We start from the raw sequence: 15,509 nt of genomic DNA, 5'->3' as shown, positions 1-15,509 counted from the left end.
TCAGTCCGCAACTTAGACATCACCTCGGTGCCATCCGGATCTTGGCATCTCAGCGCCTTGTGGTGTCAGTCAGAAAATATTGTTGCGCTGCCTTTGGCCCCATTCGCACATCAGTCCGCTACTGACACCATCTCACAGGCCAATAGGGCGCCCCACGCCGACTTTTACCATTGTACGATGGCCACACCAGTGGCACAACTTGCTAGACATCACCTCGGTGCCATCCGAATCTTGGCATCACAACGCCTAGTGGTATCTTCCATACAGAAAATCTTGTTACGCTACCTTTGGCCCCATTCGCACATCGGTCCGCAACTTAGACATTACCTTGGTGCCATCCGGATCTTGGCATCTCAGCGCCTTGTGGTGTATTCTCTTCAGAAAATATTGTTGAGCTGCCTTTGGCCCCATTCGCACATCGGTCCGCAACTTAGACATCACCTCGGTGCCATCCGGATCTTGGCATCTCAGCGCCTTGTGGTGTCTTCTACTCCGAAAATATTGTAGAAAATATTGTTGCGCTGCCTTTGGCCCCATTCACACATCAGTCCGCTACTGACACCATCTCACAGGCCAACAGGGCGCCCCACGCCGACTTTTACCATTGTACGATGGCCACACCAGTGCCACAACTTGCTAGACACCACCTCGGTGCCATCCGGATCTTGGCATCTCAGCGCCTTGTGGTGTCTTCAAATCAGAAAATATTGTTGCGCTGCCTTTGGCCCCATTCGCACATCGGTCCGCTACTGACGCCATCTCACAGGCCAACGGGGCGCCCCACGCCGACTTTCAACATTGTAGGATGGCCACAGAAGTGCGACAACTTACTAGACACCACCTCGGTGCCATCCGGATCTTGGCGCGTTGTGCTGCCTTCGGCCTATTCGCACATCGGTCCGCTACTGACGCAAACTCACAGGCCAACGGGGCGCCCCACGCCGACTTTCAGCATTGTAGGATGGCCACACCAGTGCGGCAACTTGCTACACACCACCTCGGTGCCATCCGGATCTTGGCATCTCAGCGCCTAGTGGTGTCTTCTATTCCGAAAATATTGTTGCGCTGCCTTCGGCCCCATTCACACATCGGTCCGCTACTGACGCCATCTCACAGTCCAACGGGGCGCCCCACGCCGACTTTCAGCATTGTAGGATGGCCACACCAGTGCGGCAACTTACTAGACACCACCTCGGTGCCATCCGAATCTTGGCGCGTTGTGCTGCCTTCGGCCTATTCGCACATCGGTCCGCTACTGACGCAAACTCACAGGCCAACGGGGCGCCCCACGCCGACTTTCAGCATTGTAGGATGGCCACACCAGTGCGGCAACTTGCTACACACCACCTCGGTGCCATCCGGATCTTGGAATCTCAGCGCCTAGTGGTGTCTTCTATTCCGAAAATATTGTTGCGCTGCCTTCGGCCCCATTCACACATCGGTCCGCTACTGACGCCATCTCACAGTCCAACGGGGCGCCCCACGCCGACTTTCAGCATTGTAGGATGGCCACACCAGTGCGGCAACTTACTAGACACCACCTCAGTGCCATCCGGATCTTGGCGCGTTGTGCTGCCTTCGGCCTATTCGCACATCGGTCCGCTACTGACGCAAACTCACAGGCCAACGGGGCGCCCCACGCCGACTTTCAGCATTGTTGGATGGCCACACCAGTGCGGCAACTTACTAGACACCACCTCGGTGCCATCCGGATCTTGGCGCGTTGTGCTGCCTTCGGCCTATTCGCACATCGGTCCGCTACTGACGCAAACTCACAGGCCAACGGGGCGCCCCATGCCGACTTTCAGCATTGTAGGATGGCCACACCAGTGCTGCAACTTGCTGGACACCACCTCGGTGCCATCCGGATCTTGGCGCGTTGTGTTGCCTTCGGCCTATTCGCACATCGGTCCGCTACTGACGCCGCCTCACGTGCCAACGTATTTTCTCCGCATTTTACACCCTATGCCGCATAACAGGTCATGTGACTTGTTTATAAAACTTTTCATTGGTTCATTTTACTTTTGGTTTCCTAATGATGGAAGGCTTGATCATGTGACCTAAAAACAACACTTTTCATTGGATGAAAACTTTTTTTTTTTCCCAAACGATGAAAGCCCCACCTTGTTTCTGGATGTTTCAGACTGAAGCTGGCGTCAGCATGAGAGCACCACCATCTCGTATCTCAGTCGTGGTCATTCCGCGAGCAATCATGGCAGCCGCTCCCCACCAGAAGCTTGCAGGAGTCGGAGCCCCCAAAACTTTTGATGAATTCTCAAGGCAGAGGGGACGCTTTCGAGAATGGGGTCCAAGACCTAGCAGACAAGCGTCCGATTTCCAAGGTGTCCCAGGGCCATTTCAGTGGACCAGGCCCAAAAAGGAAACAGCCTGCCGCCATTTTGAGAGTCCTGTGACAGCCGCCTATCGCTGCACCGCAAGAGTGGGCGCAACTCAGCTGAATTGCGGCTTTTGACACAGTGGACCAAAAACGGACGGAATGGCAACTGAAACGGTAAAGGGGCGCCCCACTACAACAGATGACACTCCACCTGGAGAGGCCCGTTCACGCCGCCTCCCCCGGGGCGCCCCACGCCGTTATTCGGAGCAGCATTGTAGGATACCAAAACCAGTGCGGCAACTTACTGGACATCACCTTGGTGCCATCGTTCTGCTGCCTTGGAACTATTCGCGCAACAGTTTGCTACTGATGACCCACCCCCCGCGACGCCCCATGCCGTTATTTGCTGGGTGGCAACTTACTAGACATCACTTTCGTGTCATCTAGATTTCAGCGCGTTCTGCTGCCTTGGAACTATTCGCACAACAGTTTGCTACTGATGACCCACCCCCCGCGACGCCCCACGCCGGAAATCTGGACGTTGTGCTGCGTTGGGACTATTCGCACAGCCGACCGCTACTTCGTTGTTTTTCCCTAAAAATGTTTATATGTTATTACTATTTTTGTTTTCTTGTATATATTTATAAATTATTAAAGTTTTATAATCTTACTACTTTGTCGGAGTGCTATATATTTTTAATGTGACACATAATTGTAAAAACTTTGATGTACAAAGAGTCATCCCTGGAATCTTCCGCTTCAGGCTCGGTCCCCTCCCCAATCACAATACAGGATGGTTTTCAGATAATAGCAACGCTTCTGCTGTGACGGATCTCATCGAGTGTGGGCCTTGATCTACTATAACTCCTTTAAAGAGGGGTGATTCTTTACAGCTGTGGCCATAAACTACATCTGCAGGGCTAGCTGATACCCTAGGACCAGCCTGGACAATCGGACACAGAGGAAAAGGAGTGTCAGAGGGTGCGGTAGTGAATAGGGCGAAAGGGAGGTGTCGGGCGGGCACAGGGTGTGATTCTCAGGGAAGAGCAGCGCAGATGGGGGGAGGTTTATTACCCATGCATAAGACAGAGAGCGGGGGTGACCACTGCCTGGGGGAGATGCTTGCGAGGGTGGGGAGCCATGCTAAGGATCGACAGCGTGCACAGAGTGGGTCTGGTCAAGGCATCTAAAATGGCTGCCGTGCACGACAAAAGTGTGGCATTTGAAAAAAGACAAGATGGCGCAGACAATGTTTTTCAACACTTCCTGATTTCCTTCGAATCGAACGTTAACAGACGTTGGGGCATATTACCAAAGTTAAGCGATATTTATCCCTAACGATCCTTAGCAACGATTTTTTTACCGTCAGAAATTATCGCAGATAAACCTTGCTATTATCAAGGTTTATCGGAAATACGATAAAAAACGACCGCAATGCATTAATATCGCTGAAAACTCAGCGATATTCATGCATTACCGAGCTAATGCTCTTAGCCATGTTATCCACCTCCCATTGGATAACATGGCTAAGAACTGCTCAGGGCAGGTGGTAGCTTTTGGAGATATTCGCGCTTATCTCGAATATTTCCAAAAGTTGATAATAGGAGATAGCGATGTTAGCGACTGTTTCCAGTCGCTAACATCTTGGCATGCCCACTTTGCATGTCATTAGTGATAAATATCACTCACATGCAAAGTGGGGCCCAAGATGGTCGCTATCTTCTACTAGCCGTCGCTAACTGGTGTTAGCAACAGCTAGGTAATACACATATAATTTTATCTCCGCGAAGCGGAGCGCTGTTACAGATATATATCTTCTTTCTGAACGTTAATTTCTCAAAATGCACTGAAGCACATATATTGAGACCTAGCAAAGGCACATCGGGCTACCAGTCCCTACAATTTTGCCAAGTTTCGTGCAAATCCATTCAGCTGTTCGATCCTACCGAGAGACAAGATGGCGGCCGCTACGGACTGTTTGGAATGTTTACAGACACCGGAGAGCCAATCAGCTTCGCTTCGCAAAGCTCCGTAACGCGAAAAGTACGCGAAGCGGTGCGCTGTTACAGATATATATCTTTTTTTGAACGTTAATTTCTCAAAATCCACTGGAGCACATATATTGAGATCTAGCAAAGGCACATCGGGCTACCAGTCCCTACAATTTTGCCAAGTTTCGTGCAAATCCATTCAGCTGTTCGATTATTATTATTTTTTTTTTTTTTTGCCCCGCGGGGCCCTTTTAAAACCTCCACATCAAACCTAGGGGGTGAGAGACAATGTACTATGCCCCCTTATGGTCATTTGCCCCTTCGCTTTGGCCTCCTCTTGTCTCTCGATCCTACCGAGAGACAAGATGGCGGCCGCTACGAACTGTTTGGAATGTTGACAGACGCCGGAGAACCAATCAGCTTCGCTTCACAAAGCTCCGTTGCGCGAAAAGTACGCGTCCTGGGTCGCTGCCCGGTCCGCTGTTACAGATATATATCTTTTTTTAAACGTTAATTTCTCACAATCCACTGGAGCACATATATTGAGACCTACAAAAGGCACACCGGGCTACCAGTCCCTATAATTTTGCCAAGTTTCGTGCAAATCCATTCAGCCGTTCGGGCTAAAAGTGAGGCCAACCGCCCTATGGAAATTAACATGGGAAAAACGCGTTTTGGGACCCCCCTTTTTTCTCGGCCCCCCCTTGACGAACCCCCCCAAAATTTTCAGGGGCTGCTCAGAAACAAAATGTGCCATTTTCCTGAAAATTTCAGCCAATTCCGTCCACAAACGCCAAAGTTATTAGACATAGAATTTTCAAAAATCCCATAGAGAAAAAATCCTAACTATATATATAGGTAATATATATATATATATATATATATATATATATATATATATATATATATATATATATTATTCACAAAAAGGCTCCGTTTTTGCAGACCCCTGGCGCTGCTTCGCTTCGGTGCGTTTTCCTCGGCTGAGCCCAGCCTTAATTAATTGTGTCCAACTCTCCTTCCACTCACGATGTCAGCAATAGTTTCCTTCGTGATTTATTTACCAAATGGCATTCAGATGTTTAAGAAATAAAGCACCGACGCACTGTGCACTGTAAAGTAGCGCTTAAAAGCGGTTAGGAAAAGATGACCCTGCGCTTTTGAAACAATTGGGTAATTCAATGACCAAAATGTGAAAGTTTAATCCATATGTAACATCTATGCGCGCAATGCATAGCATTTAAACAAACAGTCTGAAAATTATAAGCATAAACTACAACTCCCACATCACCTCCATTATTTTCAAAGGAAGTGACGTTTTGTAAATGTTTACTGGCGACTCCCTACTGATATAGGAGGGGCTCTCTAATGTGTTCTGTATTGACCGTGAGAAAGCTGTGTGTGCACAGCGAAACGCGTTGGTGCTTTATTTCTTAAACATCTGAATGCCATTTGGTAAATAAATCACGAAGGAAACTATTGCTGACATCGTGAGTGCGTCTTCATTTCCCCTTCTTGGAAGGAGAGTTGGACACAAATATATATATATATATCCAAAAGTACAGTTGCCTGCTGAAGAAGATAACGCACCACTGGTAAGGATTCTGCCCACTTGGTTTATTTCAGGGAAAACAGCAGTAAAACCATGAAGCAGTCCACTGTAACATCGCGGTCCATCCCGACGCATTTCGTTTTTCACTTCATCAGGGGAGTAGGACTTGAAAGCATCACAGCTGGGCAGTGTTGGGCGGCACAATTTAAGTTCCAGAAACCCGCCCCAGTGGGCGTGGCCCACACCGTGGCCCCTTGGTTAATGTAGTCCCATGCCCGTGTTCTCCAGTGAGTTGCCTTCTGCGTGCTTCAAAATAAATACAAAATAACATCCAAGTGGATCGTGGCACCAGCTATCATGTCCTGCCACTGTCTGTGTACCTCAAGAAAAAACGGCACCAGCGCCAGAAGTGATTCCGCGTCAGCGGAATTACTGGAATGCAGGGAGCATCGGGTTATCTTCAGCGGCTCAGGCGGGCCGCTAGAAATCCAAAAGTACAGTTGCCTGCTGAAGAAGATAACGCACCACTGGTAAGGATTCTCCCCACTTGGTTTATTTCAGGGAAAACAGCAGTAAAACCATGAAGCAGTCCACTGTAACATCGCGGTCCATCCCGACGCGTTTCGTTTTTCACTTCATCAGGGGAGTAGGACTTGAAAGCATCACAGCTGGGCAGTGTTGGGCGGCACAATTTAAGTTCCAGAAACCCGCCCCAGTGGGCGTGGCCCACACCGTGGCCCCTTGGTTAATGTAGTCCCATGCCCGTGTTCTCCAGTGAGTTGCCTTCTGCGTGCTTCAAAATAAATACAAAATAACATCCAAGTGGATCGTGGCACCAGCTATCATGTCCTGCCACTGTCTGTGCACCTCAAGAAAAAACGGCACCAGCGCCAGAAGTGATTCCGCGTCAGCGGAATTACTGGAATGCAGGGAGCATCGGGTTATCTTCAGCGGCTCAGGCGGGCCGCTAGAAATCCAAAAGTACAGTTGCCTGCTGAAGAAGATAACGCACCACTGGTAAGGATTCTGCCCACTTGGTTTATTTCAGGGAAAACAGCAGTAAAACCATGAAGCAGTCCACTGTAACATCGCGGTCCATCCCGACGCGTTTCGTTTTTCACTTCATCAGGGGAGTAGGACTTGAAAGCATCACAGCTGGGCAGTGTTGGGCGGCACAATTTAAGTTCCAGAAACCCGCCCCAGTGGGCGTGGCCCACACCGTGGCCCCTTGGTTAATGTAGTCCCATGCCCGTGTTCTCCAGTGAGTTGCCTTCTGCGTGCTTCAAAATAAATACAAAATAACATCCAAGTGGATCGTGGCACCAGCTATCATGTCCTGCCACTGTCTGTGTACCTCAAGAAAAAATGGCACCAGCGCCAGAAGTGATTCCGCGTCAGCGGAATTACTGGAATGCAGGGAGCATCGGGTTATCTTCAGCGGCTCAGGCGGGCCGCTAGAAATCCAAAAGTACAGTTGCCTGCTGAAGAAGATAACGCACCACTGGTAAGGATTCTGCCCACTTGGTTTATTTCAGGGAAAACAGCAGTAAAACCATGAAGCAGTCCACTGTAACATCGCGGTCCATCCCGACGCGATTCGTTTTTCACTTCATCAGGGGAGTAGGGCTTGAAAGCATCACAGCTGGGCACTGTTGGGCGGCACAATTTAAGTTCCAGAAACCCGGCCCAGTGGGGGTGGCCCACACCGTGGCCCCTTGGTTAATGTAGTCCCATGCCCGTGTTCTCCAGTGAGTTGCCTTCTGCGTGCTTCAAAATAAATACAAAATAACATCCAAGTGGATCGTGGCACCAGCTATCATGTCCTGCCACTGTCTGTGTACCTCAAGAAAAAACGGCACCAGCGCCAGAAGTGATTCCGCGTCAGCGGAATTACTGGAATGCAGGGAGCATCGGGTTATCTTCAGCGGCTCAGGCGGGCCGCTAGAAATCCAAAAGTACAGTTGCCTGCTGAAGAAGATAACGCACCACTGGTAAGGATTCTGCCCACTTGGTTTATTTCAGGGAAAACAGCAGTAAAACCATGAAGCAGTCCACTGTAACATCGCGGTCCATCCCGACGCGTTTCGTTTTTCACTTCATCAGGGGAGTAGGACTTGAAAGCATCACAGCTGGGCAGTGTATATATATTTTAAGCTATGTGATCAAGTCCCCCAGGAGGGACGAAACGCGTCATGGCTTACACTGCACCTCGCACGGCAATAAAGTAAAATTGCTAAAAGAAGCTTTTGTGGTCCGCGCTCTTTCTTCCTCGTGGTATGAGGAGTATGTTGGAGTTACCTGCTATATATATATATATATATATAGTTTTATATAGCACAAACTCAACCCGAAGATATTGGAGATCTTTACCTGAGCACCAGTTACATTACATAAAGATACATTCATTGTTTGTTGTAGGCACAGAGGGGCCGATTTACAGAACTAATCTGAGACAAAATCCTAAACTTACTACTTTTGATATTCACAGAAGACATTTAGTAGCAGTAAAGTTAGGATTTTGTCTTAAATTAGGATTTTGTCTTAAGTTAAACGTAAGTTAAACTTAAGTTTTGGTCTTAAGACAAAATCCCAATTTAAGACAAAATCCCAACTCAAGACAAAATCCTAACTTTACTACTACTAAATGCCTTCTGTGAATACCAATAGTAGTAAGTTTAGGATTTTGTCTCAGATTAGTTCTGTGAATCGGGCCCAGAGACATTAAGTGATTTGCCAAGACTCATAGGGTGTTGAGCTGACGCCAAGACTCAAACCCAGTTGCCCAGTTTCAAAGTTGGCAGCTCTGACCGTTATGCCACATCCCCTTTCGAGAGACACACACTGTTTAATTTAATGAGGACAAGCTCTGAATATTGTTTACTGAACCCCCTATTTCTTCTCATTTCGCAATGTTCATCTCATCATAAAAATGTCAACATCCCCTGTAGTATAATGCTGATAAGAGACCTGAAAATGTTAGTGCCTTCATTTCACTCATCTGTTTAACCAGACTTCTATACAACTTCTAACTCCTAGAATCTCTTGGAGGAAAAGGTGAAAACAGAAGAGCAGACCCTGAGCTGCTGCTCAGAGGTGCAACCCTCTCGCTGGAGAGGCTCGTACTCCGGATCGACGCATAGCCAGCTGTCCAACATGCAGTGCCCCGTTCTAGAAGAAGAGACCATGTCCGACGAGTCCGCTGATGGTTCTATTGATGAGGAGTTGGATGCTTCAGAGCGTCTTCCTTCAACCAGCTCCGAAGATACTCAAAGCAAGTATGAGAGTAACCGAAAGGCCAGGAGCGGAGACCGACTTAGAACCTTCTCCGTGGCAGATCATCTGAGGGATCTCCAATCTCATCAGGTAAAAATAAAGTCCATTATTTCTGGCACCAGTGTTTTTCTATATGGTTTTAAACTTTATTTTACTTTCTAGCACAATTTGTGAAAGGTTATCAAATAAGAACATAATCTGTAGATCACTGCCAAAGACTCTAAACATACTGTGGCCCCACCAAACTTTATTATTTTGAATGTTGAGATGGTGGCCAGTGAAAGGGATGGATACTATGAGCAGACTTAGAGAAGGTTTGGGTGTACTTGTGTCTGCCACAATTGTACAGTTCACAAAGGCTGATTGTTGGAACGGGGAGGGTGCAATGTATAACTGCGCTGGTTTGAGATCACAAAATTCAAAGCATTGAAAGGATTTTCCTGGTCAAAGAGGACTTGTATAAGGAAGCTTCTGAGTACTTTCCAAACTGTTTATCTTATTATCCAAATAAATTCCAAAGGTCAGCATTTCAGCACAGTTTACCAATTTACCTAGATAAAAACGTTTTGGGTGACGTTTTCTGTACTCTCACGGCTCCTGCCCTTGGAATTTATTCCCTTCACATTTGGCCATGAAGCGGACTTCAGGAAATTCCACAAGTCTTTTATGAGCCACCTCTAACAGCACACATTCGTACTCGTGAGTGCATAATTAGTTTTATGTTATCCCCCTACTTCTTCCGTCTGAGTGCTCTGAAGCCTCCTTTGGTTCTACTTGTGCCTTACAAAATAAATAAATATATAACTATATAGGCTTGGATCCTTTTCTTGGCTGTCAGACCTTCCAAGTTGCAAGCAACTACTGACAAACCAAGTTTGTCTCTGATGGGCGAGTGGGTTTGGGTATAGTCCATAAAGTATCGGCCATAGCACCAAGGGCAGGTTTGGCTGGTAAATTCTTAGACATGTTAGGAAGTGTTATCTACCTCGGTCTTCTGCCCTTTTCGCTATGGAAATATGGTTGGTATTACTGAAGGTGGCACATCCATTCTCGCAGTGGCCATTTTGTCCAACTGAACGGACTAGTCTGGTGTGTCGTGCACAATATGAGAGTAGCGACTGAGAGGCTGTGGTCACCAGATGCAGCACACAGGCAGGGTCACCATCCTTCCAGAGATTGTTGCATTTTATAGAATACCATGGTGCGTACAGGTGGTAGATTCTGCCCTTCGTGACCAGCACCCATGGCAGTACAACCTCAGGGACAGGTTGATCAGTATGCACTTACCTCCTGGGGCTAATGCTCCTCCTGATCATCGCCCTGGTATCCGGTAGCTTGTCTCTAAGTCTTTTATGTAGAAGACGACAAAGGCCTGGCTGGAAACGAGCAAACCACATCAAAGGCGCTCTCTGGATTCAGTTCTGAGTCCCATCATCAAAAGTATCAATTTACATTGTTGGGCCTAACCTCTCCTTGGTGGAATCATTTTATCTAGTGACCTAAATATTCCATGGCCAGCAATGTCCAATTATAAGAAAACCCCAATGAGACTCAAAAACTGTGAAGAACATGACTATTGGGAGTGAATTCAGTATGACAATGAAAACCTGCAGAAGCTCATTAGAACATTTTATCTCCCATGCATGATGTTTAAAGGAAAAGAGGATAACTGTCCCAAACATCCCATATATTTTAGGTTTGGGTCATATGTGTTCTTATCAGTGTGTAGTGCAAACCAAACTCTTTGCAAATGCTGGTACATGGGTCTAGTAATACCGGAATTGCTACAGATGCATAGTCAACATAGAATGGCTCCCTGTGGTGAAAGCACTGAGTTTAATGATGCACATGTCAATAGGCGGATGTGGCCCATGGGTGCACTTAATTGAAGTTGCTAAACCATGCATAGATAGGCCTCTGTGGTACAGGCAGACTGTACCTCATGACTGGGCCGCCTCCTTCCGCTTAGGCACTGACCACAATCCTTTTATCAAGTCGGCCAGATTGGTCAGAATTGATTCACATTCATGCCATAAATCGCTGACACGACATCAAACGCTCTTTGACATTGATGGCATCACATGAAATGTTGAGATTGGAGAAGTCTACAATAATTTCAAGAGGCTAAGAGGTCACTAGAGGAGATATGCTGATTTTAATTACAATGCCTTTAACTCCTAGGGTGTTGCTATGATGTGCCATGGGTGCAGACATGCTATGCCATTATATGCCCAGGTCAGTCATTATATACCCAGGTTCAGCTTTTATATGATAAAGTACAGACTTAAATGCCAAGACACAGCTGCAAAGGCGAAGCACCCACATTACAGGCCCTGTTCGAACTCATGAACACACGTTCTGGCGTATCCCTAAATGCAAAGGCACATCCTCATATGCCCTGATATATTCATCACATGCCAGCAATAAGGGCACACACTTTGTGACAAGCAGGTCCACGACCAGACCTAAGACAGACTGTTAACCAGGACATGATGTCATTAATATCCTTGTATATCCTTGTAGGAGATGTGCCTGAGGCATCCTTGGAATTTGTACCAAGTCTTGGAAGGAGCAGAGGGATGGGCTGATTGTAGAAAGGATATGGAAGTTGTTGGACCAAACAGTAAGGATGTGGTCCCACCACTTGGTTGAACAGACATGACTGTGTCACCTGCACTGTGAGTGGGAAGAAAGGTGAATTGCTAATAGCTAGTGAAGTTAAAGAAGGGGATTCTGAGATCAAATTGTGTGTTTGTTTGAGGGTTCTGCATATTATTAAGTCTTCTAAAATATACTTAAGTTCTACCAAAATAAAGATAGTCATCAAAGGATTAAAGCGGGTACAAAAAAGGGGGACGGATCAGGGAGCGTGGTAGTTCAGATGGAGAAAAGTTATGAGGTTGTGGAATCAGAAGTGGGAAACAGAAGCAGTAGCATCTTTCAGGGTTATAAATGGTACAACATATGTGGTATTTTAAGATAACTGGATCACCTCTACCTAGTTTGTTATGTACTATTAATAACAGTGTATGTAGAAATTGGAGGATGAAGTTAGAGAGACATGTTCTGTAAGGAATAATGGAGCTTAATGACATGAATGGAAATGAAATTGGAGCATAACATGTAAAGAAGAGAAGTAAACCAGTAGAAAACACAAGGCATTGATGTGTGAGAGTCTCGAGGGTGGCACAAAAGAACTTGTTAGGCACCTACCATGGGGAAGTCTACAGAAGAGGGTGGGATAATGAAGTAAGTGTGTGATAGGTGTAAGGTTTAAACCTGAGAAGCTACTGACTGATTAACCGATTGGAAGAACAATATTGTGTTGGGCAGAGGTGATTGAACAGATACAAATAAAAATAATGTGTTCAAATTAGATTAGTTTAATAAGGTTGGAAATGGCACTGTGGTTGAACAATAACATTAACGGCGCATCCCACTCTTCCTTTCTTGAGCAATTTAAAAGTAGTAAATGGAAACTGTTCCTGTATGCATGCCAGGTGGAGGATGTGAGGCAAAACAAGTAGAAACAGAAGAAGGACTAAAGGAGAAGTGCAGGCGGAAGCAGCAGCTCAGTTTCCTTGTGCTGTCATGGTTTAGAAGAGGTGGAGCTTATAGATGTACTAATAGACCCATAAAGTGGTGCTGATGCCGGAGGAGAAACAGCAAGGGTCTCAGGTCAAAACAGGGGCAGCACCAGGGCAGGTTCTGTTGAGTTAAGAGCACAAAAAAAGCTTTGGAGATCACTGAGCAGGACATTAACTGGAAGATGTAGAACAAGGCAATGGAAGGCAAGCCGTACCAATATTTCAGAGACAAAAATGGCCTGAGATGCGGGGCAATAGGTGGAGGGTAAGAAAGGGGAAGCTGTAGGCTTCTTTAGTAAGGGCGGGGCCACTGCTGATTTGAAACATCATGGACCAGTACCAGATATAAGTCAGGGATTGGATAGAAAAGTAAACACAGAATAACCGTCATGGAGAGAGCAAGGTGACCAAAAAAAGTAGCTGGAGGAGCATGAGGGATTTATAATTCGATCTTGATGATACGTTTGTGGATCAGCTGGTGTTGATGTGCAAGAAGAAAGGTGAGCAGGGTAGAGGAGTCAATGTTTGTAAGAAAGGTGTAGCCAATTAGTGAGCACTGGAGCCAGACTATCTCTAATAGTGAGTTTTATAGATTTAAGATGTAAAATCATTAGCTAATACAAGTTAATCTGATACAAGCATGCGTGGTGACGAGCGTAGACTGTTAGTTGTGCAAGCAAGCTATTGTGTGGGAGGACACTGTGAGGCATCAAGGTTGTAGAAGAATTCTGATTAGGAATTATAGGATTAAGGTTTGTTTGGTTTATCAGGGGCTGTTGGACTTGGCCCTTTTTGCAGGGTTATCCCCAAACTTTTTGCTTCTTCCTCCTATTTTTTCTTGACCTGTTGTTGTTCGTTTTAGGACTCTAAGCACTTTACCACTTATAATCAGTGCTAAAGTGCATATGCTCTCTGTGTAAATTGTTATCATGATTGGATATCCATGACTGGCATATTTGATTTACTGGTAAGCCCCTAGTAAAGTGCAATAAGTGTGCTAGGGCTTGTAAATCAAATACTCCTAGTGGGCCTGCAGCACGGATTGTGCCACCCACATGAGTAACCCTTAAAAGGTAACTCAGACCTGCCACTGCAGGGCCTGGGCGCAGTTTGTTAACTGCCATGTCGACGTGGTAAACCTTCCCTTTTCTTACATGTTAGTCACCCCTAAGGTAGACCCAAGGTACCCCTGTGGGCAGTGTGCAGTGTATGTGAAAGGTAGGACATGCCCTGATGTGTGTGGCATGTCCTGATAGTGAAATACTGCCAATTTCGTTTTTCACTATTGTAAGGCTATCTGTTCCCATAGGATAGAATGGGGAGTTTGCTTATAACATCTTATAGGCATAACTGCCCCTGGGAACCAGATAGGAAAAGAAAGTTTAGTATGCCTGAACTCAGAATGTTAAAATGCATCTTTTACCAATTTTAGAAAGTATGTATTTTCTTGCTTAGCCATCCAGTGTGCCTCTGCTAGGATGTGTATTGACTGTCTGACTTTGGAGTGACAGGGGCTGGGGATGTGCAGTGGCTCCAGAGAGCCTGAATGAGTCTGCATTTGGAGTAGTTGGGGGAGTAGCACCTGCACCTGAATAGGGCTGTGCCTGCCTTCCACAATGATAGCTCCGCCCCCCTGTGGTGTATCTTGAGCCAGGGCTCACACTGACAGTGGAGGTTGTTGTGCACTTGCAAAGTGCCTCCCAGAACTGGTTTTGACTGAGCACAGGGCTTCTCTGCACAAAGAGAACAAAGACATTTTGGGGTTTAAGTATTAGACCTAAAATCCCTGAACTTTAGACTACTTCTGGAATCAAGAGGACCCTTTGCCAAGGAGAAGAGCTGAAGAAACTGAGAAGTACTTCCCTTGCTGTGTGTCTGTATTTGGCCTGCAGTTGCTGTTTTTGCCAAGGAAAGGAGAAGGACTTTGGTGTGTGCTGTTTCCCTGCTTGAGGAAAGTCTCCAAGGTCTTGAGTTTGCCTCCTTTTTTGAAGTTTCAGGAACACAAAGACTTCACCCCCAGCTCCCCTGAACTTCCTTGCTGGGAGTTTTGACCTGCCAGGAGGTGTCCTTGACTGTCTTAGGCCTATGGAGGTTGTTTCTGCTGTTGGGAGCTAAAAAAGCAACGCAACCACAAGAAGATCGACACATCGCTCTTCTCGTGACAGTTTTCTGCCGCAACACCGTGGAGCAAAAAGTATCTCCCCGCATCGCTGCACAGCTGCCGAAAACGACGCAGCACCTGTCGCCGCTGCAAGAAACGACGCATCGAGGTATCGCGGCTGAAGAAATTGACGAAGCGCCGCTTGCTGCCGCTGCATCGTTCGCCGTCGCATCCCGATTTCCACGTATCGTACCTGTGCAGCAACTTTTCCCCAACGCATCACCTGCCGATCAGAGTCCTCTCAAAATCTACGCATCGCTTCACCCTACAGACCGGACCCGACGCACCGCTCCCCTGTGTCCAGTGAAACTGTTGCATCGCATTCACCAAGGTCTCAGGAAACGACGCATTAATTTGTTTTTCAATGCTTCCCAAGGCTGCGGCTGTTTGACTTGGGGAATTTTGTCGCAACGACAGGTACTTTGCAAGAAATCACGCATCCATAGTTTTCTATGGGCTCAGTTGCTAAAACCTTTTGAAAGTCATCTTTCTTCATACTTGTATGTTGGATTTTTGTCAGTTTGGTCTTGTTGAGTTTAGATAAAGAGACTTTATTTTTCTACGCTGGTGTGGTGTCCATTTGTGGTGTTATCACTGTATTACTGTG

The 15,509-nt window shown here is 46.6% G+C and overlaps 1 protein-coding gene across 1 annotated transcript in view; it reads left to right on the top strand.

The window, feature by feature from the left end:
* LOC144752157 (uncharacterized) overlaps positions 1 to 15,509 on the top strand; it is a 412,752-nt gene that overhangs the window by 364,201 nt on the left and 33,042 nt on the right. The window contains exon 5 of the mRNA XM_078640086.1: positions 8,918 to 9,244. Within this exon, the coding sequence (XP_078496212.1) occupies positions 8,918 to 9,244 (327 nt within the window). The remainder of the gene's footprint in view (positions 1 to 8,917; positions 9,245 to 15,509) is intronic.

Source organism: Lissotriton helveticus, chromosome 4_2 (assembly GCF_964261635.1).
Source record: "Lissotriton helveticus chromosome 4_2, aLisHel1.1, whole genome shotgun sequence".
Classification (NCBI taxonomy): Eukaryota; Metazoa; Chordata; class Amphibia; order Caudata; family Salamandridae; genus Lissotriton; species Lissotriton helveticus.
Note: the sequence above shows the minus strand (reverse complement) of the source record. Positions and strands in the feature narration are given on the sequence as shown.